Source organism: Aspergillus chevalieri, chromosome 1, assembly GCF_016861735.1.
Source record: "Aspergillus chevalieri M1 DNA, chromosome 1, nearly complete sequence".
NCBI classification, from domain to species: Eukaryota; Fungi; Ascomycota; class Eurotiomycetes; order Eurotiales; family Aspergillaceae; genus Aspergillus; species Aspergillus chevalieri.
In genome coordinates, this window is record NC_057362.1 from 5,464,300 (window position 1) to 5,491,286 (window position 26,987).

A 26,987-nucleotide genomic window follows, 5' to 3' on the forward strand; every position below is an offset into this window, starting at 1 on the left:
AGCCTGAGAATAGACGTCAATCAAGTTGATTCGTAGACATTCACAATGTCCTGATCCTTCTTCGGCCCCTTGACTACATGTCGACTGGACCAGCTGAGCACCTCCCCGCTCTCCGGACGAATTCGAAACGCATATGCCGTGCGATACATATCGTTTATGCAAAGATGATTGCCACGTGCGGTCAGAACAGCCGTATCACCAACTGCTGCAGGTGGCACCGGCGCAGCAACAAACATATCCTCCCCGGCCGCAGCATCCGAATCCTCCGCAGACCCGTCCTTGAAATCAAACTTATGAAACAGATAATCCGCCTCTTCCTCATCACTCCCCTTCGAACCCCCAACCTTCACGAACCAAACACTCATCTCCCCGCCCTCACTCAACCGCCAGATATATTTCTTCGACCACCGCAGTCCCGCCATTCCCATCCCCACCGTGCTCGGCATCTCCCCTTCCTCCCGGTATACCATATCGCGATCCGTACCCGTGCCCGTGCCCGTGACCCGTTCTAGCGGCTTGAAGGTGGCAGTTCCTCGTAGTTCACCTTGTATGTCCATGGGGTTGTTGCTGTGGAGGATCCGGGTTAGGGACCAGCGGCGCGATTCGCGGCTTAGCGAGGTGAAGAGTGTGGAGAGTTGGCGGGGTGGCATAGTGGCGGGGTTGGGAGAGGGCGATTGTCTCGCGGGGTATTGGGCTGACATGGTGTCCTTCGTAGAGATTGCTGTGTTTGGCGAGAGAGCTGTCTCAGTGGAAGTGGGAAGTGTCAGGAGCGCGTGGGGAGATCTGGTTGTGGGGCCGATATAAATACACGGTTCCGGCGGCAGCGATTCGGTTCCGGGGTTTCTACAGTCGGGTATGGACATATAAATTCCGAGCACAGTTCACAATGTCTCTGACTCCTTCCATACTTTCCATTGAAATCTCAATCACAACCCGTCCTCACCAAACATGGCCGAATCCCCAATCGCCCGGGGCAACTTTGTCCACAACAATACCACCCCACCTGCTCACCAAAGCTTGATGGGCCTTTTCAGTCTCAAAGGGAAAACTGCAATTGTCACAGGTGCCGGTGCTGGCATTGGCCTCGCAGTTGCACAGGGCTTTGCTGAAGCTGGCGCGAATGTTGCACTATGGTATAATTCCAATCAGAAGACGGCTGAACGAGCGGCGGAGATTGAGAGCAAGTATGGAGTTCAGTGTAAGCTCTAAACGGTGATGACCAATAATATATTCGCGAGCTCACCAGCTATTCAGGCAAGGCCTATCAAGTAGATATCAAGGATCCTCAAGCCGTTGAGAATGCCGCCAACTTGGTAGTCAAGGAGTTCAACGGCCGTCTCGATATTATGGTGGCTAATTCTGGTATTCCTTGGACCCAAGGTCCTATGGTCGACAGTGAAGTGGACCATTATAGCAATGTGGTGAAAACGGACCTGGATGGTACATTTTACTGCGCCAAAGCTGCTGCCGCACAATGGAGGAAGCAGAAGAAAGAGGGCAACATTGAAGGCTTCCGGTATGGAAGCTTCATCGCCACTGCTTCGATGAGCGGGCATATTGTCAATATTCCTCAACTTCAGGCTGCTTACAACGCTGCCAAGGCTGGTGTCATTCATCTTTGTACGTTGGCCTCCTTACTTTATGATAGCGGACACCATGCTAATGATATACAGGCAAATCCCTTGCTGTTGAATGGGTTCAATTTGCTCGCGCAAACTCTGTTTCTCCGGGTTACATTGCAACTGAGATTTCCAGTTTCGTTGCTGAAGACACCAAAAACATCTGGAAAGATAAAATCCCCATGGGCCGTGAAGGTGAGGCACAGGAGCTCAAGGGTGCTTACCTTTACCTTGCCTCCGACGCTTCTAGCTATACGACTGGCGCCGACATCTTGGTGGACGGGGGGTACACGCTGCCTTGAGTTCACGCAGCCCTCACTACGCTTCGAGATCACTTGGTTATTGGGCGAAGCATTGGTATGTCGGTTCTATAGGAAAGACGAGGTGTACGAGAACGATGCCAGAGGCTAGACGATAGATGTACGATAGAAGGAAAAAGGATAGATTGATGCGTTGAACTAGAATACAGGCGGGCGACATGGCTTTTCAAGATGATCATATAAAGACTATTCGGGACGTCCCTATAGCTGCAAGAAGAGCAGGCATTCTGTTTGAGTACAATCGGGTATATGCCGGTACCCTAGGTATACGTACTACGACTACCATCCGTATTCGTACAATCACCAACTGACAACGACAAACTCTGATACAACCTTGCTACTTTGTTGGGAATACCTCATATTGAACTCTGGCTACGCTAATTCCCAAATTCTCCCACAAGAACTCCCCGATATCGCATCTTACTCTCATTCAACGCCTTGAACGCATCCTGAATACCATCAGCAGTCATGGGCCAGGTCATTATCCACGGCTGAATGCCATGAAGTCGTACAAACTGCAGCATTTTCCGCATTGTCTTCCGGGACGCATTCGAGCATCCTTGGATCCGAATGCCGTTCTTCACCACCAACTGCATTGGCACGGATACTGCTTCGAGGCCTACGGCGAGGATGTATATGGTGCCGCTGCAGGATACTTGCGATATGAGTCTGGGCGTGTTAGATCTGAGCCAATCCGGGGCAAATATTAGCAGAGTTGCTCACTTTGAAAAATCAGGCGCTCCATCACGACACCAGAAAAGATGCTGTACTGGCGCTACAGGAGCCCCCGGGACAATATCATGCGTGATGTGAAACTCCTTTGCGCCAGTTGCCATCGCGTCGTGTCTTTTTGACTCGCTGCTGGAGAACACCACCACGTCGCAGCCCAGCGCACTCGACATCAGAATAGCAACGTGTCCCAGTCCTCCTATCCCATGAATACCAACTCGATCTCCCGGTCTCACGTCATTCGCCGTCAAGACCTCCCACATGATCGCGCCACCGCACATGAGTGGAGCGGCGTATTTCGACTCGACACCCTCGGGGAGCTTGATGAGCATGTTCTCATGCCATACAGCGTGCGTCGCAAAGGACGCGACTCTCTCGAAATGCTTACTTTGTACGCAGTACTGCTCTTTGCCTGTCTAGTGTCAACTAAGTCCCCAAAGCATCGAATAGACACCGCACCCCCAATGCAATAATCACAGTTTCCACACGGAATCTGCGATCCGTTGAACCCGACCCTGTCGCCTATCTTGACATACTGCACCGCGCACCCGACATCCCGCACTATCCCGGCTCCGTGGTGACCCAATGGGATATTCTTTGTCTTCGATAGCTTGTCCGCTCCGCAGAGTCCCGCGTGTGTGATCTCGACGAGGGCTTCGTTGGACTGGATCGTGCGTTGGACTGTTTCGGTGAGAATGTCGCCGCTCTCAGAGCCGCTGAACACGCTGTATTCGACTGTTCTTGGCATTGGGATGCTGTCTGTCTGTCGGCAGTATATGGCAGCTGATTATCTGGAGGTGTCTATCCAGATGAAATCATAGTCACGGCATGGCTATCCGCGGTACTGATGCATACTGTTTCCTTTTTGGATTTGCATTGTCACCGATAGTAACAATACAATTGTTGGAGCTGATCGAATAGTCAAATCATGCTGGCAAGAGGCTAGCCATTTACTAAAGATGTGATTGTGAGAATGCGAGGTTCACGAGGTTGGATAATAGTACAGGGACCATGGTAGCTGCAGAAATCCAGCACACTGTCCAGAACATAAAACCGCCATGATTATTTTTGATACATAGAACCGAGCATACGACGCTTGTTGTTTCCCCTCTGTTTACATGGGGCTAGATGAGAAGCGCCCAGGCTGATCAGCTTAGCAAATAATATGGGGATTTGAAGGCCTCTATCATCTTTTCTTCTTGCGCTTCGACTTCTTCTTCCGCTTAACATTGTCACCTGTGTCCGAGTCCGTCGTCATAATTGCCTCTTCCTTTTCTCGCTCGAGCGCTGTCCGCTCCTCAGCTAGACGCTGCGCTTCGAAAAAGAATTTTCTTTTCTCCAATAAATAGAATCATATATCGAGGAAATGAAAACCCAAGGACAATTGCCAGTGTCAGCAGCATTAAGCCTCGTTGCAAATGAATACTATTTATTCACACACGCTCGAGTTTCTCGGGTTACGCTCTCATCGATTCTCCTCTTGCATCCACCCAAGAATAAGGGCTTAAGGGCGGAAACTGGGTTGACATCAAGCACAGCAATAACACTGTTCTCATCCACACAATCCCTGGCCGTAAAAACGTAGTGAGTCAGCTTTGAGCTTGCTAGTCTACCGAGGGTCTCGGGATTTCCGTTAAGGTCTAGCATACGAAAATGATCAGGCACGAAATAGCATAGTCACATCAGGGTAATACCGTTCCTATCAAGCTGCAATCAATGACCATTAGTTCCGGTCGAATACCTATTGATGCCCGACCTTCCTAAAGAATACCAAGGTAAGAAGGACAAAACACCAAAACAATAGTGTACGACGGGAATAATCCTGGTATGTCTAAGTAGGGTGGATTGGTATATGACACATCCAATGGCATAGCATGTCAAAATGCTGTCTCAAACGGAACGGCTTTGTGCATAATCAGTTTGCAGCTTGTTTTGCGTTGTCTTGCTTGAAAGAAATATCCAGGACTTTCGGAAGGGTTCGTTCCCCCTGAGCAAAACATAGATTTTGCCAGATACCCAGTAATCGTGCATTCATTCTTATACCATGTCACCAGTATATATAGTTTTTCACTCTCATGGCTTCAACCTGTCTTCATCTGGGTATAACCATTTCCACCTATAGCTGCAATAGTCCTGTGATCAGAGTACAGCCCCATCGACATGAACGTCCCTGGTCACAATTTATCGGCTTCTTCGACGCTGACGCGTTACATTTGAATGGAATTCGATGGTGGTTTTCGACTTTACGACGATGGATAATTTTGGGTATATATTGGTACGATGTGCTCCTCTGCATGTTGAATATTGCTAACTTGACGCAGATGTTCCCAGTGAATATGTTACTCCCTGGACACCACCTTTTTTACGTCTTGCCGTATATATATATATATACATATATTTCAGCATCTGGGTCGAATACAACCGCCACGATCTGTGTGAATATTGAGGCGAACGATAAGGTCATGCCTTATAGAGCGTTGATTCGGCTCTGGATGCGGATGCCGTCTACTGTGGTAGGTTGCGCATCTGTCTACTGATATACATGTAGTTCAATGCTAACCAGGCTTCTAGGTCAAGGTGGGACCGATAGTTTCCTCGCGCGGTTTCGTGAAAGTGTAAGTACTCATCACTGGCTAGTGTAGTCGTTTGGCTTTTTGGGTAATTTCTGACCATCGTTCTCAGCAAGTTTGAAACGGAAATCGACTGCCGGGTTGACAAGTATATCGAAGAACACAGCAAAAGGGAAAGCACATTTCATGCATGGATGCAGGAAGGCGCCCAAATGCTGGCTCCACCATCGTTCATACTTTTGGAATGGCCTTGGTTCTTTGGTAAGTTCAATATTTATCGTTTCGAGCACCCATTGGAGCGACGCTAACCATGCGCAGAATAGCTCCTCCGGCTTCATGGACGATGCTGTTGCCGTTCTGTGCTTTCCCGTTTGCAGTCATACATCGTTATTTCGGCGAGCCAACGACTATATATCCGTTCCTTGAGAGATACACGATATATCTTGTGCAGCTCAGACGATCCCAATGAGCGAACGGGTGACAAGATTTTCGAAGAATCACGCTTCTTCATATACAACCCTAACAGCGAACGTGTGGACTGTTTCTTCGGAAAGTCAAGTCTACCTTCCCAGCTTTGACGCAAAATGCTCCCGAGCCAGCATATCATGTCCTCGCTTATATCATACCGCATAAGCTTCTACATCAGGCTCTGCGCTGGTTCATACAATACACCCTGCTCGTTTATCAAACAACGGACGGCTTACATGCGCGGTATTCAGTGAGCTACCTGGTTGCACATGTCTTTGGTGGCGGGCGCTCTTAGTAGCATTGCCACACGCTACTGCTGAAGCCCGGTCATGGTTAATCAGATATATGGCGCATGCCCAAGCCGCAAGGGTACTTGGTCTTCTGGCGATTGGACGAAAGGTTGAATTTTACTGTCTTATCGCCAACGAGTTGTGCGATGCCGCTCTCATCCAGAGCAAGCTGAACGCAATCAGGACGATCATATGGAGCAGCTGGCCTGCGCCTCGAGCTGTTCTACAACAACCCGCAGTATGGATCGTTGGACTAAACGATCTGACAGACCAAGTGGTGCCGTTCACAGATTCAAAACACCCTAAAAGATATCACTACTAGAACCATCCATGATTTGCCGGGCTTGAATGTCGGCTTTTTCAAGAGCGTGGTTTGAGCGCTCCTGTTTACGAAGATATTACTGTACTATTCAAGCCATACTGGAAGTCGAACGACACATGTGGACACCCTGGAGATCCCGTTAGTCTCTTCTTTGATGCTCTACCATGCATCATTTCTCGTCCCCACTATGGGAAGCGTATCTTTGGGTTCCGGTTGCGGAATGGCGGGTTAATGCTAGGTAAAGGGTCAAAAATTCGGAATAAATACCCTGTTGTTATTAATGACTGTCAATAATCATATTCGCATAATAAATGCTTCTGCAGTATCATGTAACTGCATAAAGTTCCGTCTTGATCTGTTCCCGCATATGCCTGACTGGCCACCTAATCCGGTAGTTAACCTGAAGACTAACTGACTGTATGATAGATCACACTGGCAACGCGGGGTAGGCGAGCAGCAATCAAGGGGCAGCATTCCAGAAGCTGCAGAAGTATATCGACATTCCCGATCAATCTGCAATCCCTGGCGTTGATAATGCTGATCCATAATTGATAAAGTTGACTGCTCTGCAGAGTATCACTGACGGCAGCGAACCATGGACGAGATACAAGGAAGTTGCATTATGCCGCACTGGTCTCATCTTGACAGCTTCATTTGTGGTATCAGTACGGATGCGGCAATTGCATTGGCGTTGGGACAGTGCAACCTGGCAAGGAACGGGGTGACACTGGATGGTATAATGAAGAGTCAATCAGTGGTAGTGGTAGTGGTAGTGGTAGTAGTTAACTAATGGTAGTTAAAGAATAGAGAGAAGACTGGGCCGGCTTTTCCCTTTTGGGCGCTGGCTGAACTCTTGCTTCACTCGATTCTTTCATCCTGCAATTTCCTCTTCCCTCACTCTTTCTTTTCCTCGCTCTTTTTATCTGTTATCTTCATCATGGTCAGGTCCCTCGCTTTGCTTCCTCTCCTCTCCGGCCTCTTCTCGCCGGTGATCGCCTTGAGCCGGAATCCAATCCAGGTCCAGGAACCAAACCAGGCACAAACTCAAGGGCATGCTGCCTTTCCCTCATGCGCCGTGAACTGCTCGCTCCTCCAACAGGCCCAGAGAGAGTGTGCTGACAACGAACATGCGACGATCGCTTCGTGTTTCTGCCAATCTAGCCTGATCGATCGACTCCATAGCGGCCCGGATGGAGTTTGCGACCAGGTTTGCACTGCCTCCGATCGCGCCTTGCTCCACGCCTGGTACGGCAAATATTGCTCCAAGAACACAAAGAGAGATTTAGTTTCTACACTAGAGACACCACTGGAGGATACGGAAATGGCTCCATCGCAGAATTTTTCTACATTGAAGCCAAGAGGCGGGGGTGATTGGTATGTCACATTCCAGAATAACACGGATCGCAGACTAATCACTATGCGTGCCATAGGTGGTCGACTCACTACCAATGGATTATCATGGTCATCGTCCTCATCATCGGCTTCACCATCCTCACCGTCCTAGGCGTCTGGCTCAAGCGCCGCCACGACGCCAAATACCCTCACCTCTACCACGGCGGCAGTCGAGGCAGCAGCGGTCTCCTGCTCAATCGCCAGCAACAGTCCGACCCGACTCTCAACCAGCCCGGTTCTTTCGATCCGAATCTCGAAATGGCCCAGCCGCGTCGCTTCGAAGGCGCGAATACAGACTCATTTGCCAGCAGCTCGCGCACGGCGATTACCAATCCTCGAACTGGACGCACGCCGTCCCGGAATCGGTTGCAGCGACAGATGCAGTCGCCTGTGCAGTCGCCTAGGAACAGTGACTTGATCCGGGCGGCGTCGCCCCGGTAGTTTTTTACAATTATATTTCTTCTCTTTTCTCTGGCCACCGACTACAATCATGATACCAAGAATCTCCGGATGGCACATGCAATCAAGACCGCGCGACGTTATCTGTCGAGTTAATCTTGCATGATCGGCGTTGGATGATATTGATTTATTTATTGCTATGGGTATCACTCGTACTTGTTTTTATGATGAATTGATTCTTGTTCCAACTTCCAAGCAATCATTCTGTCTGTGGTCGTGATTACCATCATGCTCTAGGTCAAGCTATATACAATTACGAGACCGTAATGCTAACAATCTTGATATCCTCTTCCGGCTTCTCCTTGTACGTCTTCGTATTCTCAATTTTATGCACGACGTCCATGCCCTGCACTGCTCTCCCAAAAATCGTATGTTTCCCATCCAACCAAGGCGTCTTCTCCGTTGTAATAAAGAACTGACTCCCATTCGTGTTCGGTCCCGCGTTCGCCATCGACAATGTATACGCCTTGTCGTGCTTCAGTGTCGAGAATTCATCCGGGAACTCGCCGCCCCAGATCGACTCGCCGCCTGTCCCGTCGCCCAGCGGGTCACCGCCTTGGATCATGAACTTGCGGATGACACGGTGGAAGATGGTGTTGTTGTAGTACCCGTTGCGCGCGTGTGTAGTAAAGTTCTCCACGGCCTTGGGTGCGGCAGAGGGGAAGAGACGGAGGTGGATATCGCCCATTGTAGTGTGGAGAACGGCTGCGGTGCCGAGTTCGTTGGCGCGTTGCGTTGTTTCCTTAGCGCCGCGGCCTTCGCCAGTTTGGATGCGCTCGTTGTGTACGTCGCGGTTGGACTTGGAGGCGTCGGTTTCGTTGGTGAAGAGATAGAAGCGGACTTTGGCGAAGCCCGTGCTGACGAGAATTGGGTCGCGCTCTTCGGCTTCTTGGAGGAGGGGGTTGGAACTGGCTGCCATGGAGACTGTTGTGACTCCTTTCTTTTGTGGCTGGCCTTGGTACATGGTTAGGTTGAGGGCGCGGAAGGGTTCATCTTTGCCGTATACCCGCACCACTCGGTTCGTGTATGTATTGATGCATTTGATGCCGTAGAGGGAGCCGTAATGGATGAAGTGGCCTGACTCGTCGAAGACCACATTCACCCGGGGGATGGTCACTGGGTTCTCCAGTTCCTTTTCCGCCGCTAGTCGTCGTCCAAACTCGACTGTCTCCAGTGGATAGATCGCCGTGCCGGCTTGTTGCATGTCGCTGATTGTGCCGAGAGATTCATCGTACTTGCGATATAGCTTTCCGCTGGCGAAATCGAAAATCCGCACCTGGCGGTCGGGGAAGGAGATCGTAGCGAAGTGCTGACCGGTTGGTGAGATGGACAGCGATGCTGGCGTAGACTTTGCCTTTTTGAACTCAAATAGGTTGGTCGACGACTTGAGCTCGAAAACGTTGTCCGGTTTCTCGAACGAGCCGTCGCTGGCTCGCCAGTATTCGATCATGCCCGATTCGTCTGCGGAAACGACACAGTCGAATGCGTTATTGAATGCCATTGTGGCCACCGGTGTCCGATGTATCGATTTGATTATATGTAAAGGAGTAGGGTTCGTCCCACGGCCATCGAAGATCTGGATCGTACTGCTTGATTCATCTGTAACAGCCAGCAATGGTATCGATGCGCCTCGTCGATGCACCCAGCAAACGCAACGGGGGACGAATTCTAGGTTGAGCATGGAAAGAAGGTCTTAAAAGTTAGCATCAGGTGTCTCTTCGAGTTACAGTACATTCATACCGAATGTAACAACGTCAAAGATCTTAATTGTCTTGTCTGCTCCAGTCGTCGCAAAGCTCCTCCCATCGGCGCTGACACTCACGCTCCGAAGCTTCTCAGGAGGATGCGCCCGGAACTCCTTGACAAATTCCACACCCACGGCCATCTTCTTCCAGAACTTGACAAACCCATCGGCCGAGCTCGTAATCAGGAAATCGGTAAACGGAGTCATCGTCACGAAGGATAGTTGGTCCTTGTGCATGAGCGACTTGGAGTACCGCGACGACGCCGGCAGCGCATTCACGTAGACCTTCTCGAAAGGAAGCTTTCTTCGCTTCTTCTTCGGGGCATCTGCAGACGGTAATGCAGGACCGAAATCGTCTTCGTCTGAGGATTCATTCTCTACAGCCAGTGCTTGTTAGCTACTCCGATCCTGCTGCGTGAGCTCAGGTGCAACAAACCGTCTTCATCGACTGCCGCATGGGGGCGTTTATTCGGAGGGAGTCGCGAGTCAGCCATTGGATTATAATAACTATCAAAATAGACAACAAGATGCAATGGAGCTATGCTAGTAGTAGAATCCGGAGAAAGGCACAAGGAGACGCGGGCGGTGTGCAGCGGCTTTTTCTCTTTTGGGACCAACTTTTCTGTCCCGCATCGAAGAGTCCCAGAATCCTCGACTTGTCAACCCCTGAGCTGCCAGTTTATTTCTAAGTGAGGTAGCTGTTTCTTCATCTTAATATTGCATATTCATCATGGTACGTGCTATTGCCTTGTTCTGCTCCAGTTAAATCTGTCTTCTCTTGCCCGGTATGGACAGCTAACCGTTTGCAGGCGTCCTTCGCCAATCCTACGCAAATCTTCGCGGACGACGTGATCGAGGAGAAGGGAGAGAATGCACGTCTCTCCGCCTTTGTCGGTGCCATTGCAGTTGGTGACTTGGTGAAGACGACGCTGGGACCCAAGGGAATGGACAAGATCTTACAATCAGCGTACGTGGATGCGGGGTGACGGACAACGAGACCAGGGGCAATGCTGATATTGGGGTTTTATTCTGACAGATCGACCGGCGATATCCTCGTGACAAATGACGGTGCTACGATCCTCAAGGCGATTGCCCTCGATAACGCCGCGGCCAAGGTGCTGGTCAACATCTCCAAGGTTCAGGATGACGAAGTCGGTGACGGAACAACATCGGTGACCGTATTGGCCGCAGAACTCCTCCGGGAGGCTGAAAAGCTCGTGGATCGCAAGATTCACCCCCAGACCATCATCGAGGGTTACCGGATAGCCAGCCAGGCTGCCCTCGCCGCTCTCGAAAAGGCCGCCGTCGACCGCAGCAAGGACACGGAGGCGTTCCGGAAAGACCTCCACTCCATCGCCCGTACTACCCTCAGCTCCAAGGTCCTGTCCCAGGACCGCGACCACTTCGCCTCTCTTGCCTGTGACGCCGTGCTACGTCTCAAGGGCTCGACCGATCTCAGTCATATCCAGATTATCAAGAAGGCTGGTGGAAAGCTCAGCGACTCCTACCTTGACGAAGGATTCATTCTCGACAAGAAGATCGGTGTCAACCAGCCCAAGCGTCTGGAGAAGGCCAAGATTCTGGTGGCCAACACTGCTATGGACACGGACAAGGTGAAGATCTTTGGCGCTCGGGTGAAGGTCGAGTCGACGGGCAAGCTTGCAGAGCTGGAGAAGGCCGAGCGTGAGAAGATGCGCGCCAAGGTTGAGCGGATCAAGGCTCACGGTATCAACTGCTTTGTTAACCGCCAGCTGATCTACAACTGGCCCGAGCAGCTGTTCACCGAGGCTGGTATCATGTCGATTGAGCACGCCGACTTTGACGGCATTGAGCGTCTGGCTCTCGTCACTGGTGGCGAGATCGCCTCGACCTTCGAGCACCCCGAGCAGGTCAAGCTGGGTGAGTGTGACCTGATCGAGGAAGTCATTGTGGGTGAAGACACCCTCATCAAGTTCTCGGGCGTTGCTGCCGGTCAGGCATGCACAATCGTGCTGCGTGGTGCTACAGAGCAACTGCTTGACGAGGCTGAGCGGTCGCTGCACGACGCTCTGGCTGTTCTCTCGCAGACTGTCAAGGACCCTCGGGTGACACTGGGTGGTGGCTGTGCCGAGATGGTCATGTCCAAGGCTGTTGAGCACGCGGCCCAGAACACAACTGGCAAGAAACAGCTTGCAGTCGACTCGTTCGCACACGCTCTGAAGCAGCTCCCGACCATCCTGGCAGACAACGCCGGTCTGGACTCGAGCGATCTGGTGACCCGGCTACGGCAGGCGATCAACAACGGCATGTCCAGCTCTGGGTTGGACCTGTTGACGCCCGGTGGCGGTATTGCGGACATGCGCGAGTTGGGTGTTGTGGAGAGTTACAAGTTGAAGAAGGCAGTTGTGTCTTCCGCTTCCGAGGCGGCTGAGCTTCTGCTGCGTGTGGACAACATCATCCGTGCTGCTCCTCGCCGTCGCGAGCGTATGTAAGGGTCATGATAGGTTATGAGATGTACAGGGGAGATGCTTTGGAGTCTAATCTAGCGATAGATGTGGTATGGTAATAAAAGCATGAATTCTCTGAAGTAGACAACCGAGCCGTCATGTCGGGTCTCTGGCCAACTACCAGCATAATAATCCCCCGAATATACCGCGAGCATGTTTGTTCCTGCAGAATGCATGGTTGCAGACCTGCAGCATGTCACACCAGGCCTGCAGTTTATGTTTCGGGCGCTTTCTTCGGGAATAAGCATATGTTATTGCGCTCTAATATAGAACTAACAAGGTATTCCTCGTGTTGATCAAGGGTACCTGCAGTCGTACGGATATATAATTGTCAGCCCCAGAATAATTCCACAATCCATACAGCATCTTTAGATCCTGCAATAATGTACGCCCTGAACCTATCACGGTGTATATTATTATCCTGATCGAGAGCTATACTAAATGAGGATGCAGGACTAGTGTCGACAATATCCAGCACGCTGAGGATCCATTGAAAGAGAAATCGAGTCGAAACAATCGAGTGTTGCCCCTGAAACCAGCCCAAGCCCTATGGAACTTTCTTTATTGTTCACTGCTAGCTTTAATATTGTACCTGTTAGTGATACATATTATTGAAGAGGAACTGCCATTTAGAATTCTTTATCTGCAAATGGATTCAGTGCTACAATCAACAGTTTGGCGTTCATCCTTAGTGGCTGACCCTGTTCCATAGTATGGTAGTAAATGAGTGTCTCCTGCTGGCCTATATAAAGGCCATCTCTTCCTCTCACTTCACAGTGTATTATCAATCTCAATTGACTTCATCAAGGTACACCAACATCTTCCTGGCGTCCTAATTGAATTACTACTAACAAAGATTATCTAGATGCGTTTCACCGTCAATACTATCATCTTCTTCGCGGCTATGATCGCAACCACCCACGCTGCGCCCGCCAACTCCACCGTTACCAGAAGTGTAAAAGGATGGGCCCGATTCTGTGACGATGCCAACTGCTCCGTGAACTGCGGGATTTCTGTCAACGTCGAGAATCCAGGCTGCCTGATTGAACGTGGCCGGGGGTCTGTGTTGTATAACGGACCTTACCTGGGGGGAATTGCTCTCCTGGCGTCGCCGGGGGAGAGCTGTGGGTGTCAGAGCAGCTGCGTTCCGCACTTTTGGGCGATCAGTGGTAGCAATACGTGCCTTAACCTGGAAGACAACCCTGGGAGTTCCTACCGGTTTATCCATGGGGGTTGCCCTGCGAACAACTGCGAGTAAGAGGGAGGAGGCTACTTGAATGTATTACTCGGCATGTAGACTACTTTATATGCTACGGTGCCCCACAGTGGACCATGTCTCAATAAGAGTGTATTCAACGTTGAAGAAAACTTGAATGTCAAGATATGTAGATGTCATCAGTATATCCATACTCTGTAGTCTGTAGTAGACGGACATAGAAGATCACGGACGATCAGTGTCAGGGAGTGCTCATCCTTGGGACGGGACTCCACCGATCGATCACCCGAGATCTACTGTACAAACACAGAGTATGTAGAGAGTATATACACAGTAAGTCACTCAACGGAACTCCCTGGATATAAATATATACTCTCTGCTCCGTAGTCAAATCTAGTATACTATGCTGCCTCCTTTCCTATATATAACTTCCTCCGCCGAGTCCGGACCCTGAGCGCCAAGTCTTGGTATTACCATACATAACCGTCCGTTTTCGTCTCTGCAGCCGATGAACCTTTCCCATTGGATAACACAATCCACAGCCAAGGATCGCCAAGGACAGTGGGGCCTGTAATTACGGATCGTGACGCCCCCGAAAAATGGCCGTCTTCGTTCGTTTTTATTCCTCTTTTTCTCTTTATTCCTCTTTATTTCTGCCTCACGCTCGTTGTCTCTCTTTCCCTTCTATTTGCTCTGTTTATTTACTGTCATTCGTTTTATCAAAACTACGCAGCGACATGCTTCTCTAGAAGACCCTGCCGGTACTATCCATCGTCCCTGCTCCGTTCTCCCCGCTCGTTCCGACACCTCGACTTGACCTTCTTTCCCCTTTTCTGCTTCGAGGGTGCTGTGTGATGATCATGGCACCTCAATGGCTTCAATCTCTGTTCCTGGCCGTTCTTCTGGCTGGCCAGGGCATGGTTAACGGCCTCACTCTTGACGTGGACGATGAGGGTGAGTTGCGCTCATAGCAGATGGCATCCTATCCAGTCATTAACAGACCTTAGCATCCATCAAAGATATCGCCGGAAAAGCCGCCTACAACACCATGTCCTACTACCACTCCAACGAATCCGATAGCGATCTCGTCCCCGGAAAGCTGCCCGGTACCTGGTGGGAAGGTGGCGCCCTGTTCATGACCCTCATGCAGTACTGGCATTGGACCGGCGACGACTCCTACAACGATGTCACCCAGCAGGGCATGTTATGGCAAAAGGGCAATGACGACTACTTCCCCGACAACCAGAGCAACTATCTCGGAAACGATGATCAAGTCTTTTGGGGCTTGGCCGCCATTACCGCCGCCGAACTCAACTTCCCTGAGCGCAAAGGCGACTCGTCGTGGGTATCGCTAGCACAGGGTGTATTCAATACTCAGGTACCTCGTTGGGATACCACTGCCTGCGGTGGTGGTTTGCGTTGGCAGATTTGGCCCTACCAGGGAGGATACATGATCAAGAACGCCGTTTCCAACGGTGGTCTCTTTCAGCTGGCCGCTCGTCTGGCTCGCTATACCGGCAACCAAACCTATTTCGACTGGGCGGAAAAGATCTGGGATTGGAGTGCCACGACCCCGTTGTTGAAACAATCTGACTGGACCATTGCCGATACCACCAACATGCAGGCAAACTGCACCGATCATGGTGACCTCCAGTGGACCTACAATTATGGTCAATACCTCGGTGGAGCCGCCTACATGTACAACATTGTATGTTCCCTCCCAATTTGGCTCTCAATATGTTATGCTAACATGAGCAGACAAATGGAGATCAGAAGTGGAAAGAAGGCATCGACGGCTTGCTTGGGACCACCTTCCGCACCTTCTTTCCCAAGAAGTATGGCGGCCAGACCATGTCCGAAATCTCCTGTGAGCCAAACATGAAATGTGACCGGAACCAAGACTGTTTCAAGGGTTTCCTGTCTTCATGGTTGACGGGTATGGCGGAGCTTGTACCCTACACGTACGACGAGATTATGCCCAAGATTCTTGAATCAGCCAAAGGAGCTGCCCAGCAATGCTCGGGCGGGGATGACGGCACCCAGTGTGGACGACGATGGTACCAAGACACGTGGGATGGGTCGACGTCGATGGAGTCGGACATGAGTGCATTGAGCGTCATTTCATCCACCATGTTCGTTCACAAAAGGAACCAACAGGGGCCCTTCACTGCCGACACAGGCGGAAAAAGTGAGAGTGACCCCACTGCGGGTACCGCAGACGAAAACGAGCAGCCCGGCAAGTTACCGGACATTTCAACAGGAGACCGTGCCGGGGCTGGGATTGTGACCGTGGTGTTTGTGGCCATGTGGGGTGTCGCCATGACCTGGATGGTATATGGGGGTTAACCTCCTGTGTTTGTTACATTGCGCATACTTGTATATATATGAGCAGTCGTTTCTCGTCTTTCCTTGGGTGTACATTTCTGTTATTGGGTGGCGTTTGGCGAGCATTGTGAAGATCGACATATGTATAGTTTCTGCTCGGTACTTCAGTGATATCCGCATGTAATGTGATTTTTCGTTTCCTCTTTTCCTTTCGGACTGTACTCCGTACTCTTGGGTGAAGAATGGTAGAACCTTCTCCACTAGGACGACACCACTTTGGCTGTTAGACTTCAGGCCCTCAGTGCGAGTGAGGTAGCTGGTTTTCATCTCTTTTGCATACCGACATACGCGTCCGTCCTCTCAGGCCACATAGACAGTTTTGTCGAGTCCTCATAGCTCTTCCATCGCTGCCATTATGTGCCACGCCCCAGAAGGAGAAGTCTCCCTGCTTCACGTTACCAGCCGAGATCTCTCTCTGCCAGCCGACCAAGTCTCGCAAATGCTGCCTGAAAGTACCCCTACTGACCCTGCAGGATACCCCGGCCGTCCTTCACTAACCAAGCTTGTGTCCCCAGTTTCGCAGTCCTCCCGATCACCCGTGCCTGCGCCTTAACGAGTTCGTTGAGGATCGTCGCTAGACCGTGCACCCCGCTTGAAAGAGGCCATGGGATGATCTGGTCAGGGTTGCCCGTGGCTACGCCTTAACGAGGTCCTGGGCCCAGGCCTTTCCGTGACGCCCCCAACCGACTTGCACAACCCACTGCTCTACCAGTTGTGCATCTTGCTAAGAAGAATAAGACTATCTAGGATAAATATGACCCGCACCTGCCTTTGTGGGAGTTGAAAGTGTTGTATGGAGTTGGGTTTGCTGTTTCTTGTTGATGATTATATAGATATAATGAGAGGTCCTGATTTTAGGTAGCCTCAATAACATGCACTGGCTCAACCCATTGAGGGTATAATTCCTCCAGTCTTGCATCCTGTACCGATAGGAAACACCCTGGGCTTAACTAAGGTCCTCTATTGTCATGTCACCATCCATGATCTTCTGTACTGTGTCCATATCCACCACCCCGTCCTTATGCAACTCCGGCCTCGCATACTGATTCAACGTTGTAGCCGTAGGGTCACTTTCAAGACTATTATAAAACGTCCACGCGTGTTTAAACGGAACGCGCCATTTCCACCAAATCCGGCCGTCCTCAAAGGACTTCCCGCCAGCGGGAATGGGCTCCCCCGGACGAACTTCATCCCACAGACTTTTCGCATACGAGTTGTGCAGGACGACCGTCTGCGTGCTCATAGACTGCTCATCCAAAACGGCAACCCACCTCTTGTCAACAGTCTGCCCATGTTCCACCTGGGGAATGCGCTCTGTGGGAAACCGGCGCAGTTCGGCATCTGTCTTGCCCAGGAAACCGGTGGTGAAATAATCGACTGGGGGTTCGGTCGCCCAGTCGTCGACGTCGGGTTGGTCGGGGGTGCGGACAAGGCTGAAGAAGTTCATTGTGAAATCGGGGTCGGGAAGAATGCAGTCTTCCATGAGTTTGTTGATGAGCTGCGAGAGAGGTTAGACCAGAGGATCCATGTATGTTAGGATTTGGTATCAGGTGGTGAACGTACTTGCGCTGGCACCTGGGCGGTGCAAAAGAGGAGAACAGCGGACATGATTAAATCGCTTGTAAGTGCGATATCAATGAAGTAGAGAGGCTTCACTGTCTAACACCAAGTCGTAAATAAGCAGAACGAAGAATTCCGGGCGCAGGAGTAAGTATGAAATGAGGCCGGAAGTTAATATCAAGATAGAAATAAAAACACAAGGCTCGGAGGCTGTGATTTCCTAGTGTTTTCCCTCACAGCCTTTCCTTAAGCGCAGGCTCTAAAATAGGCTCCCTGTAAGGCTTCTTTCTCCAGCAGTTTTCCCTGCGGCCCGCGCTGATCATACGGGCCATTCCATAGAACGAATGTTTGCAATACTGCCCCCCAGAAGGCATACACGACCGCGAAATGGAAAGTCGCAAGGCATAGCAGAATCTGCTGTGTACGGCGGATATGGACAACTCCTTTGGCTGTCAAGATGGTCAATCGCAACATATAGACAGGCTGAGTACGGCTCCTCGAGACATCCAAAGTATCATTCTACAATACTATTACCAGTAATTCTCGAATAACTACACACCAACAAGTCTCAGCATCATGCATTTCCCTAATCTCTCTTGGCTTTGTTTCCTGTTCTTTATCGGTTTCCAGTAGGCCCTGGGAGCCCCAGTGACCGGAGACGACCTGATCACCCGTGATCTGGAGGTCCGCAACACTGGTGTTGTGGGAGCCAGCCAGCATAACCCGGAGAAGGCTCGATTGAAGATGAAGGGTCAGGGTACAGTTTCGTTTGACTTTGATTGTTACTTGATCCTGTGCAAGGGTGTCTCTCCTATCTTGTGCGTGATACTGCACTTCAACTCCCTGGGAAAACCATCTCTAACACACTCTTGCCTTCTAGACAACGAATCGACAAGGACACAGACGAGGCCAACAGAAAAGCCAGTGGCGCGGCTGCTGACCCATTCAGAAATGTCCTCAAAGACAAGATTCCACCCAAGAACCCTGATTGGCACAAGAACGAGGCTTTTGAGTCGCCAGAGGAATTCCCATTTGCTTCATCAGCTCAGGAAGGATCCAAGTGAATACAGACTTGCCAGCTTTAACGCTCATTACAAGTACATTTGCTGACACTGCATCCATCGAAAAGGGCGTATTTAGGGCCTGTGAACTGAAACTCCCAGCAATCGCAGGGAGGCAGTGTGGGCCAACTTTGAAGAAAGAATGGAATAATCCCATACGACTGCACCAAGGAGGACGACGAGCAGAAGACATGCATTAAGATCACAGGATGGGATCGTGCTGATGGCGAGCTCGGGTAGGTGTTGCTGGATAACGATAGAAGGGTTTAGTCTTGCTAACATGAAATCATTCCAGTCCTTACTGCAAGGCTCTTAACAATAACGATAAATCTGTTTGCGCTAACAACCACGATGCCAAGGGAGAATGGGGCTTTGATGTAGGTATACCTACCAGCAGGACGGCAAGGGTGGATATAAGCATGTTGGCAAGAACTGAGTGTATATCTGCTCATGCCAATATTTCATGAAATGCAGTTGGAATCGGCGCTAAGGGTCTTTTCCTTTTTCTTTTTGGTTTCGGTTTCGGTGTTGGTTTGTTTTGGTCTTGTCAGATATAGTGACTAGACGATAATGATGTACCAATTCTATACTCCACGCAAGGGCAGCCATTATGGTCGAATCTGAGACGATATTCCATACGTAGAACTGTCTGTAGGACGCTGAGGGGCATCCAACTCTCTGTGTAAGGCCCTCCAGAGCCCGCCTACATTCAGTGAGGAGTTGGACGTCACGGAGCATGAGCGCTCGTTAACGGTATAACATACTTGACTACTTTGACCCGTCCAGAGGAAGGCATTCACCGAGAATGAAGACTCGCTAGCTGCATAGCATGTTTGATTACTTCGGACTGAGTCGAAATAGGGCAAGAACCCCTTCGCACACACTAGATAGCTCAGCGCTGGCAGGCCCAGTGCCTTTCCTTCTTCATGTTATAATTTTGTCAGATATCTACTGTCACGGCGCTCTACTAGGATAATGGAACATCCAACTCATGGGTTCTACCTAGGTAGCTCTCGACGAGGATAATTGACATGAGGAAGGAAGAAAGGAGGTAACACCATATTTATCAACAAAGCAACAAAGCAAACAGCCACGCCTCACGTGATAACCAACCAACGTGACCAGGCCGTCACATCTACCAATAGATTCCTATTGTTCGAGACAGTCACAGTGGAGACCCAGTCCATCCTTAGGCCAGATTTCCAGGCCAGAGGGCACCTGTTTGATTTTTTTATAGTTGTAGAATAGGCTTTGTTTAAGTGTTTCCTCAGTATGTTTATAGTGGTTTATGGGCTAGCTCAGCGGGCTGGGTGATCTTTGGGGAGGCGGAGAAAAATGCAGGGGTTTCTCCGGTTGCTGTGACGGCTCAGCTCAGCGCCATTATCAGCAAACACCATCAACATGGCGAACGAAGCCATGAAAGCAATCAAGACAAACAGCTGCTTAACGAGGCCACACAACCCCTATAAGAATTCTTCGTGTAAATAGCCTTTCCCCTTCCTTTCTTCTTCAGATTCGATATTCTCGTCGATGGCTACACTAGTCTAGATAGGAATATCATTCCGTTAGTATCTACTGGTCCGATCCCGTGACACCAGGAAAATCTACAGCGGACGGCAAAAAGAGCTCGGGAAGACGAGGAATGGGGACTGGAAGCATTGGAGGAGGCAAATAGAACAGGAGTAGGGTAGCAGGGAGGGTAGCCCAGGTTGAAAAGTGAGCCTAGGCCACACCCGCCCTGCTCCGAAAACACAAGGTGAGCACTGTGCATGGCCTGAAAGGTACAGAGTACAATATTATGGTATAGTCTCATGTTGCTACTATATAGACCGAATTATCAAAATACAACAGAAAACCTCGCCCTCCGTCCTAAACTGGTAGTTACTGTAGCTAAACACACGAAACACTTGATAGACACTATACCCAAAGCCACTTAGGAGTTAGCCCACTGCCACGCATTTGCCTTGATGTGGTTCATCATATTTCTCGACCTGTGCGATACCGATACCATTTGGGGCTTCCACATCGATGGTACCCTGATGAAGTAGAACTCACGTGTTGATAGACCCGTTGAGTTTTTCCATTGAATTGGTAGAACCTCACTTTTGCGCCAATAGCGGCTGCTCCAAACAGTCTTTCGGAAACATTTAAGGTTTCTGAGAGACCATCGTGGAACTGACCAGTGACGGTATTTATCGTTCCAGCCGAGTGGAGTATCCCTGTATGGGCGCTTGCATTCGATTAGCAAGATGGCGTTCGTGCCAGTCCTCCGCACCTAGAGGATTCGCGATTGCTGCCCTGACCTGGACAACGGTGACACCGGGCATATTGTTGTTGGCGAGCGTGGCACCTTTGAAGCCCTACTTGTAGCACTGACGGCTAGGGAACCACCTGATGACTATTTCCTGCCAGACGCCCTGGATTGTCTCTTCTAGGCTGTGTCGCTTTACCTGCTGCAAGATGTTGAGGAAGCCAGGGCTGTGCTGCAGTGACGGGGTATAGGCGGCCATGTTGTGAGGTTTTAACAGGTAATGAGCAACCCATGACTCCGGATGTTTGGGATCGTGAATGCCACCCGATCCCCGACAATCAGCTAACATACGATAAAAATCGACTCATTTCACATCCCGGTAACTATCAGACCTATGCATCACCAAAATAACGTCCGGAAGATACAGGCATCCACAGGCATCCTTGGCTGATCCCGGTCCCCCAATCGCATATCCAGTCTGAAGCTCGAGTATCACAACGATCCAAATCCCGGTATATAGGTCAATGGATGAATGACCTTGATGATGGCTTTGAGCTCGTCCCAGATGAGAAAGTCCAATTGTTGATTATCTGGTTCACTCCAATGGGCTTCTTTGCTGAGTGCCCGGGGATGGAAGTAGGCCAAGTTGCAGCCGTACACATTGCGACGACGCATTCTCGCAGTGTGACATTTTGCTCCCCGGACATCCACTCTCTTGCACTCCGAAAGTTGCAATATCAGTACCAGAGTGGCTGTGACGAGGAACTAGTCGATATTCACGGATATTGAATGTATCTTCTGATCGCGTCCGAGCAGTCGTTTCCGAGAACGGAAACCGGAGAGCCCAGACATTGGTCCCAGAGCACGAACCTCCTTTCGACCATGTACAGAGACTCTACTTTGAGACGCACAAGGACTACGACTGTAAAGAGACCATAGTCACAGCTGAGGCCTACTTGCGACATCGGGGCGATTATCGGACTTGTCTTCATCTATACGTCAGGTAAAAGATCGAGCGTAGGTAACCTGGGTGTTGATAACAGTTTAATTTCCATTGGACGCTTGGATTGTCGGCTTGTCTATTGCGATCACAGAAGAGCGCGAGCTTCTGGAAATCGAGTTCGAAGTTGAACGGAATGAGCAGCCTCAGTACGAAGCCTAGATTGCCCATCAATTCGCCTAATGGCCCGTCAGATACTCTCGGATATGACTGGCGAGACGCATTGTGTAAGATGAAACATCCGCGGAAAGCTACGAACTGCTCTTAGCGCGCGGCAGGGTATACAAGCTCCCGAGTGAGTCGAGATTAGTTGGAATTTATGCGGGGTGTCAGAAGCTCTCCCGTTTTGGAGCATTATACGAGCCCCAAGTTTCTCAAAATGCATGAAGAGGACTCTCAAGTCATTCAAGAGGGCTTTGATGTGACTAGATACAATCAGTGCCATGCTCATACTATGTATAATACTACAACTGGTTGCCTTGTTTAGATGGACAACCTATCATCGATAGTGAAAATGTCTCACTATAATCATTCAGGCAAGGGGATGAAAGGTGAAAGGGTTGGTTGAATTTAGAGCAGCAATGGAGGGCAACTTCACACAGTTACTCCATACTCGTATTCGTTTCCATCGAATCGGGTAAGCAATCATGTGACTGTCTGTGCTGACAGGTGAAAAATCAATGGTGTGAAGTCAATTGAATGCAGAATCTGATAGTCTTTTACAGTCTCTACTGTGAACCGAGTATCCTGCATATTTCTGTTGAGCAGTACGTAGTTATAGTTAACTACAGCGTCTATTGTTCTATTGTGCTGCCTGACCGCTGAGGCTCAACTCCGCCTTCTCTTGGCTTCCACAGCCTCCTTTTCACCATCTCTCCATCTTCTCTCTACCATTCCATCTCCATCTCTATTATTGTGCTCTATCCTTCATCTCCCTCTCTCTCACACTGTATATTATTCTCCATCGTAGCCAAATTGGCCCCTCCGTACCGCTCCCCCCCCGAAACATTCCAGCCACCGCCGATTCTGATGAGCCACCGGGTCTCCTTCCTTCTCCCCCATCCCTCCTCTTCGGTCTGCTAAATCCTCCCCGAGAATCGCACTGAGTCGTCCACAATGCGGTGGCGGCTGTCTGGCGCCTGTTCGACTCTTCCCGCCAGCGTCGCCCTTCTCCTGCTCCCCGTTCTTGTCGCTCCGCAGCAGCTGCAGGAACCTCTCCATTCTCACCGCAACGCTTACAATGACCATGCCCCCGCCGTGTCCGTCCCTCTTCACTCGACCGGCCCGTCCCATAATGCGATAAATGTGAAATCCAACGATGCGAGCGCCCTGACAACCCTGGCTCTGGCCGGCCCCGGCCGCGCCGTTCGAGCCCCTCCTGCCCAGGCCAGCAGTCCCTCGTCGTCTGCCGGCCTGGCGCCGCAGCTGCATGCGCGGTCCCTGCAGGATTGGGAGGTTGAGGATTTTGTCCTGCTGGCGACCGTCGATGGTTCCATTCACGCCCGTGACCGCCACACCGGTGCTTCCCGTTGGGCTCTCGAGGTCCCGAGTAGCCCCGTCGTCGAGAGTATCTACCATCGAGCCAACCGGTCGAGTTTCGACAGCACCCAGCCTGAGGATGACTTTATCTGGATCGTCGAACCCAGCCAACATGGCAGTATCTACATCTACAGCCCCGGCCCCGATGCTGGTTTGCAAAAGTTGGGATTGACGGTGAAGGACCTCGTCGATGAGACCCCGTACTCCGGTATCGATCCGGCTGTCACATACACCGCTCGAAAGGAGACGACTCTGTATACCATCGATGCTCGTACCGGAAACATTCTGCGTGTGTTTAGTTCCCGTGGGCCACTCCCGTCCGGAGCCGAGTGCCGCAAGGTTGATGATGGCTTTGACGGTGTCACAGACGCATGTGAATCAACCAGTGGCACCTTGGTCCTGGGCCGAGTTGAATATGCCGTGGCTATTCAGAATACCGAAACTGGTGACCCTATTTGCACGCTCAAGTACTCCGAGTGGACCCCCAACAACCGCGACGTCGACCTCCAGACCCAGTACTTTAGTAGCATGGACCAGAGTCACATCTACAGCATGCACGATGGTATCATCCTGGGCTTTGACCACTCCCGCATGGAACGTCCCCGCTACACGCAACGTTTCTCGTCGCCCGTCGTTCGCGTTTTCGACGTCGTACGCTCCGCCAATGTCGAGTCCCCCGATGCCCCCACGCCCTTCGTTCTCCTCTCGCAGCCATTGCAGCCTCCCGACCCCGACTATGGACCTCTCGACGAACGGGATGAGCGGGTCTTCATCGATACTACCGAGGCAGGTGGCTGGTATGCCATGTCCGAAGAGACCTATCCATTGGTGACGGGACGGGCCAAGATGGCTCAGTGCTATGAGAAGGATTACTTCAGACATGGTCAAGCACTCATGAGTCTGAATCCTCACCAGCAGCGGGATGCTCTGGCTGGTGTGCATTCACTCAATGGCCCACGCATCGTCAGTCGGGAACGTCCGAGCATTGGTGGGTCATCGGGTACCCACGATCTATCCCATCACGATTTGCCCCACGATTTGATCAGGACCCCATCCGAATTGGCTTTGCCGCCCGCCCTGCGACACAGCACTATCATTCGCAAGGGATGGGACAATGCTCTGGACATTTTTGTCACCCTGCTGTTACTCTTCTTTGGCACCTTCATCTACTTCAATTCGCACAACATCCAAGAGTTGGCCAAGCAGAAGCTCGACTTGAAGAATATCATTTCCTCGGACCAACCGCCCTTGTCAACTCCATCAACTCCCATTGTCAATGGCAACACGGATGTGAAGCGTGAACCCAGTCGGATCCGACCGGTGCCCAATGTTACAGTCGACCTGGATGTATCTGCGGAGCAACAAGCGCGGGACCAGACTCCAAGGCCACGGCGGGATCGCAGTGCCTCAGTTCCAGACACTCCATTAGCCGGCGACGCATCCTTGGCTGCCGACGCGACGCCTCGCGTCCGAATTCGGGAACCCTCTCGCGGTCCTGATGACGAGGATGATGTGGAGGATTTGAATCTCCAGAGCCCTGAGAAACCCAAGAAGAAGGCACGACGAGGTCGTCGTGGTGGCAAATCTCACAAGAGAAACAAGAAGCCCGGTAGTGAAGACGACAACAAGGATCAGGAAGATCAGGTCGTGAAAGATGTCCAGAACATTCAGCCAATGTCGCGTCTGGGCCCCGACGTGCAGTTGTCTCGGACTCTGCCCAACGAAGTCGTTGAGATGGATGGTGTTGTCCAAATTGGCCGGTTGAAGGTGCACACGGATGTGGTTCTGGGCCACGGCAGTCATGGAACAGTTGTTTATCGAGGCTCGTTCGATGGCCGTGACGTGGCTGTCAAGCGTATGCTGGTCGAGTTCTACGACATTGCCTCGCATGAGGTTGGCTTGCTGCAGGAAAGTGATGATCACGGCAATGTCATTCGCTATTTCTGTCGCGAACAAGCGGCCGGCTTTTTATACATTGCTTTGGAACTATGTCCCGCCTCGCTGCAGGATGTTGTCGAACGACCGGCCCACTATCCCGCACTCGTTGGAAGCGGCCTTGACGTACCTGACATGTTGCGGCAAATCATTGGCGGCGTTCGCTATCTCCATTCTCTTAAGATTGTGCACCGTGACTTGAAGCCGCAAAATATTCTCGTGGCCATGCCTCGCGGCCGCACGGGATCGCGGTCTCTGCGATTGCTCATTTCGGACTTTGGCCTGTGCAAGAAGCTGGACGACAATCAAAGCTCGTTCCGTGCCACCACCGCTCATGCCGCAGGAACGTCTGGCTGGCGAGCACCTGAACTGCTGGTTGACGATGACAAGAGTCCGATCACACAAGGTGTTGAGTCTCAGCATACGGAATCCTCCGAGCCCGCAGTCGTGGATCCTCAAACCAACCGACGTGCCACACGTGCTATCGATATTTTCTCGCTGGGTTGTGTATTCTACTATGTGCTCACCCGGGGTGATCATCCGTTCGATAAGAATGGCAAGTTCATGCGGGAAGCCAACATTGTCAAGGGCAACTTTAATCTCGATGAGCTTCAGCATCTGGGAGACTATGCGTATGAGGCGGATGATTTGATTCGGTCTATGTTGTCATTGGACCCTCGCAAGCGGTAAGCCATGATGATTGTATTCTACAAAAATCTCTAAACTAACCCATTTGCAGCCCCGATGCCAGTGCAGTGTTGATGCACCCCTTCTTCTGGCCGCCATCGGACCGCCTCGCCTTCCTATGCGACGTGTCCGACCACTTTGAGTTTGAACCCCGGGATCCGCCCTCGGATGCTCTTTTATGTCTGGAATCGGTGGCCGAGCGGGTCATGGGACCTGAAATGGACTTTTTGCGCTTGCTCCCACGGGATTTCAAGGATAGTCTGGGCAAGCAACGCAAATACACGGGATCCAAGATGCTGGATCTGCTACGAGCGCTGCGCAACAAGCGCAACCACTACAACGATATGCCGGCGCATCTCAAGGCGCACATTGGCGGATTGCCGGAAGGATACCTGAACTTCTGGACCGTGCGATTCCCGAGTCTGTTGATGAGCTGCCACTCGGTGATTGCGGAACTGGAGTTGACAAACATTGACCGGTTCAAGCGGTACTTCAGCGTGATGGATTGATGGGTTGATTGATGATGATATTACGATGGTCAACGAGTATTTCGATAAAAACAAAAAAAGCTACGCTGTATCCTATATAGAATAAAAGTTCATGATTCCTGAAGCTTCTGTGTTTTAGCCCATTCATTTGTATAAGATTGCCCATTGCACTCTGTAGATTTAACTACCAACGCAGGCACCGCTGACATAAGCCACGCGCAACTCAATTGGGAATCCGCGCAGCTTCACTTTTTTTCTTCTCCGCACGGTGTGAATAACACGCCCGGTTGTCTTCTCTTTTCTTTTGTTTTTTACCCCTGGGCTGCTGCTGCTCATCTCTCTCTATTATACCGCTGTAAATAATCGTTTTCTACTTGCGTCTCGAATTCTACCTTTTCTCTCTTAATCTCCCCGTCCCTAGATGACCGCGCGCGCGCATACTCCAACCAGCTACTGTTACGACTTC

The 26,987-nt window shown here is 50.9% G+C and overlaps 12 protein-coding genes across 12 annotated transcripts; 8 read left to right on the plus strand and 4 right to left on the minus strand.

Moving 5' to 3' along the window:
- Positions 1-20: 20 nt before the first annotated feature.
- ACHE_11905A (uncharacterized protein) lies at positions 21-701 on the minus strand (the record flags this gene model as incomplete). Its single annotated transcript, XM_043276526.1, has 1 exon — positions 21-701. One exon carries the CDS (start codon positions 699-701, stop codon positions 21-23), a length of 681 nt encoding a protein of 226 aa, XP_043133025.1.
- A 247-nt stretch (positions 702-948) lies between these two features.
- Positions 949-1,921, plus strand: ACHE_11906S (SDR family oxidoreductase; the record flags this gene model as incomplete). Its single annotated transcript, XM_043276527.1, has 3 exons — positions 949-1,198; positions 1,255-1,620; positions 1,674-1,921. The coding sequence occupies 3 exons, from the start codon at positions 949-951 to the stop codon at positions 1,919-1,921; spliced, it is 864 nt and encodes a 287-aa protein (XP_043133026.1).
- Positions 1,922-2,316: 395 nt separating this feature from the next.
- On the minus strand, positions 2,317-3,416 carry ACHE_11907A (uncharacterized protein; the record flags this gene model as incomplete). The annotated part of the gene is made up of 3 exons (XM_043276528.1): positions 2,317-2,608; positions 2,663-3,080; positions 3,128-3,416. 3 exons carry the CDS (start codon positions 3,414-3,416, stop codon positions 2,317-2,319), a joined length of 999 nt encoding a protein of 332 aa, XP_043133027.1.
- A 1,744-nt stretch (positions 3,417-5,160) lies between these two features.
- ACHE_11908S (uncharacterized protein) lies at positions 5,161-5,561 on the plus strand (the record flags this gene model as incomplete). The annotated part of the gene is made up of 4 exons (XM_043276529.1): positions 5,161-5,181; positions 5,240-5,283; positions 5,351-5,499; positions 5,557-5,561. 4 exons carry the CDS (start codon positions 5,161-5,163, stop codon positions 5,559-5,561), a joined length of 219 nt encoding a protein of 72 aa, XP_043133028.1.
- A 1,694-nt stretch (positions 5,562-7,255) lies between these two features.
- Positions 7,256-8,151, plus strand: ACHE_11909S (uncharacterized protein; the record flags this gene model as incomplete). The annotated part of the gene is made up of 2 exons (XM_043276530.1): positions 7,256-7,692; positions 7,749-8,151. 2 exons carry the CDS (start codon positions 7,256-7,258, stop codon positions 8,149-8,151), a joined length of 840 nt encoding a protein of 279 aa, XP_043133029.1.
- Positions 8,152-8,422: 271 nt separating this feature from the next.
- ACHE_11910A (WD40 repeat domain-containing peptidylprolyl isomerase) lies at positions 8,423-10,407 on the minus strand (the record flags this gene model as incomplete). The annotated part of the gene is made up of 3 exons (XM_043276532.1): positions 8,423-9,861; positions 9,910-10,290; positions 10,350-10,407. 3 exons carry the CDS (start codon positions 10,405-10,407, stop codon positions 8,423-8,425), a joined length of 1,878 nt encoding a protein of 625 aa, XP_043133030.1.
- Positions 10,408-10,643: 236 nt separating this feature from the next.
- CCT2 (chaperonin-containing T-complex subunit CCT2) lies at positions 10,644-12,384 on the plus strand (the record flags this gene model as incomplete). The annotated part of the gene is made up of 3 exons (XM_043276533.1): positions 10,644-10,646; positions 10,723-10,880; positions 10,950-12,384. The coding sequence occupies 3 exons, from the start codon at positions 10,644-10,646 to the stop codon at positions 12,382-12,384; spliced, it is 1,596 nt and encodes a 531-aa protein (XP_043133031.1).
- An 880-nt stretch (positions 12,385-13,264) lies between these two features.
- ACHE_11912S (uncharacterized protein) lies at positions 13,265-13,657 on the plus strand (the record flags this gene model as incomplete). Its single annotated transcript, XM_043276534.1, has 1 exon — positions 13,265-13,657. One exon carries the CDS (start codon positions 13,265-13,267, stop codon positions 13,655-13,657), a length of 393 nt encoding a protein of 130 aa, XP_043133032.1.
- An 812-nt stretch (positions 13,658-14,469) lies between these two features.
- On the plus strand, positions 14,470-15,961 carry ACHE_11913S (glycoside hydrolase family 76 protein; the record flags this gene model as incomplete). Its single annotated transcript, XM_043276535.1, has 3 exons — positions 14,470-14,569; positions 14,623-15,323; positions 15,374-15,961. 3 exons carry the CDS (start codon positions 14,470-14,472, stop codon positions 15,959-15,961), a joined length of 1,389 nt encoding a protein of 462 aa, XP_043133033.1.
- A 985-nt stretch (positions 15,962-16,946) lies between these two features.
- On the minus strand, positions 16,947-17,608 carry ACHE_11914A (uncharacterized protein; the record flags this gene model as incomplete). Its single annotated transcript, XM_043276536.1, has 2 exons — positions 16,947-17,498; positions 17,564-17,608. 2 exons carry the CDS (start codon positions 17,606-17,608, stop codon positions 16,947-16,949), a joined length of 597 nt encoding a protein of 198 aa, XP_043133034.1.
- Positions 17,609-18,304: 696 nt separating this feature from the next.
- On the plus strand, positions 18,305-18,624 carry ACHE_11915S (uncharacterized protein; the record flags this gene model as incomplete). The annotated part of the gene is made up of 2 exons (XM_043276537.1): positions 18,305-18,378; positions 18,441-18,624. The coding sequence occupies 2 exons, from the start codon at positions 18,305-18,307 to the stop codon at positions 18,622-18,624; spliced, it is 258 nt and encodes an 85-aa protein (XP_043133035.1).
- Positions 18,625-22,988: 4,364 nt separating this feature from the next.
- Positions 22,989-26,542, plus strand: ireA (bifunctional endoribonuclease/protein kinase IRE1; the record flags this gene model as incomplete). The annotated part of the gene is made up of 2 exons (XM_043276538.1): positions 22,989-26,032; positions 26,086-26,542. The coding sequence occupies 2 exons, from the start codon at positions 22,989-22,991 to the stop codon at positions 26,540-26,542; spliced, it is 3,501 nt and encodes a 1,166-aa protein (XP_043133036.1).
- Positions 26,543-26,987: the final 445 nt, after the last annotated feature.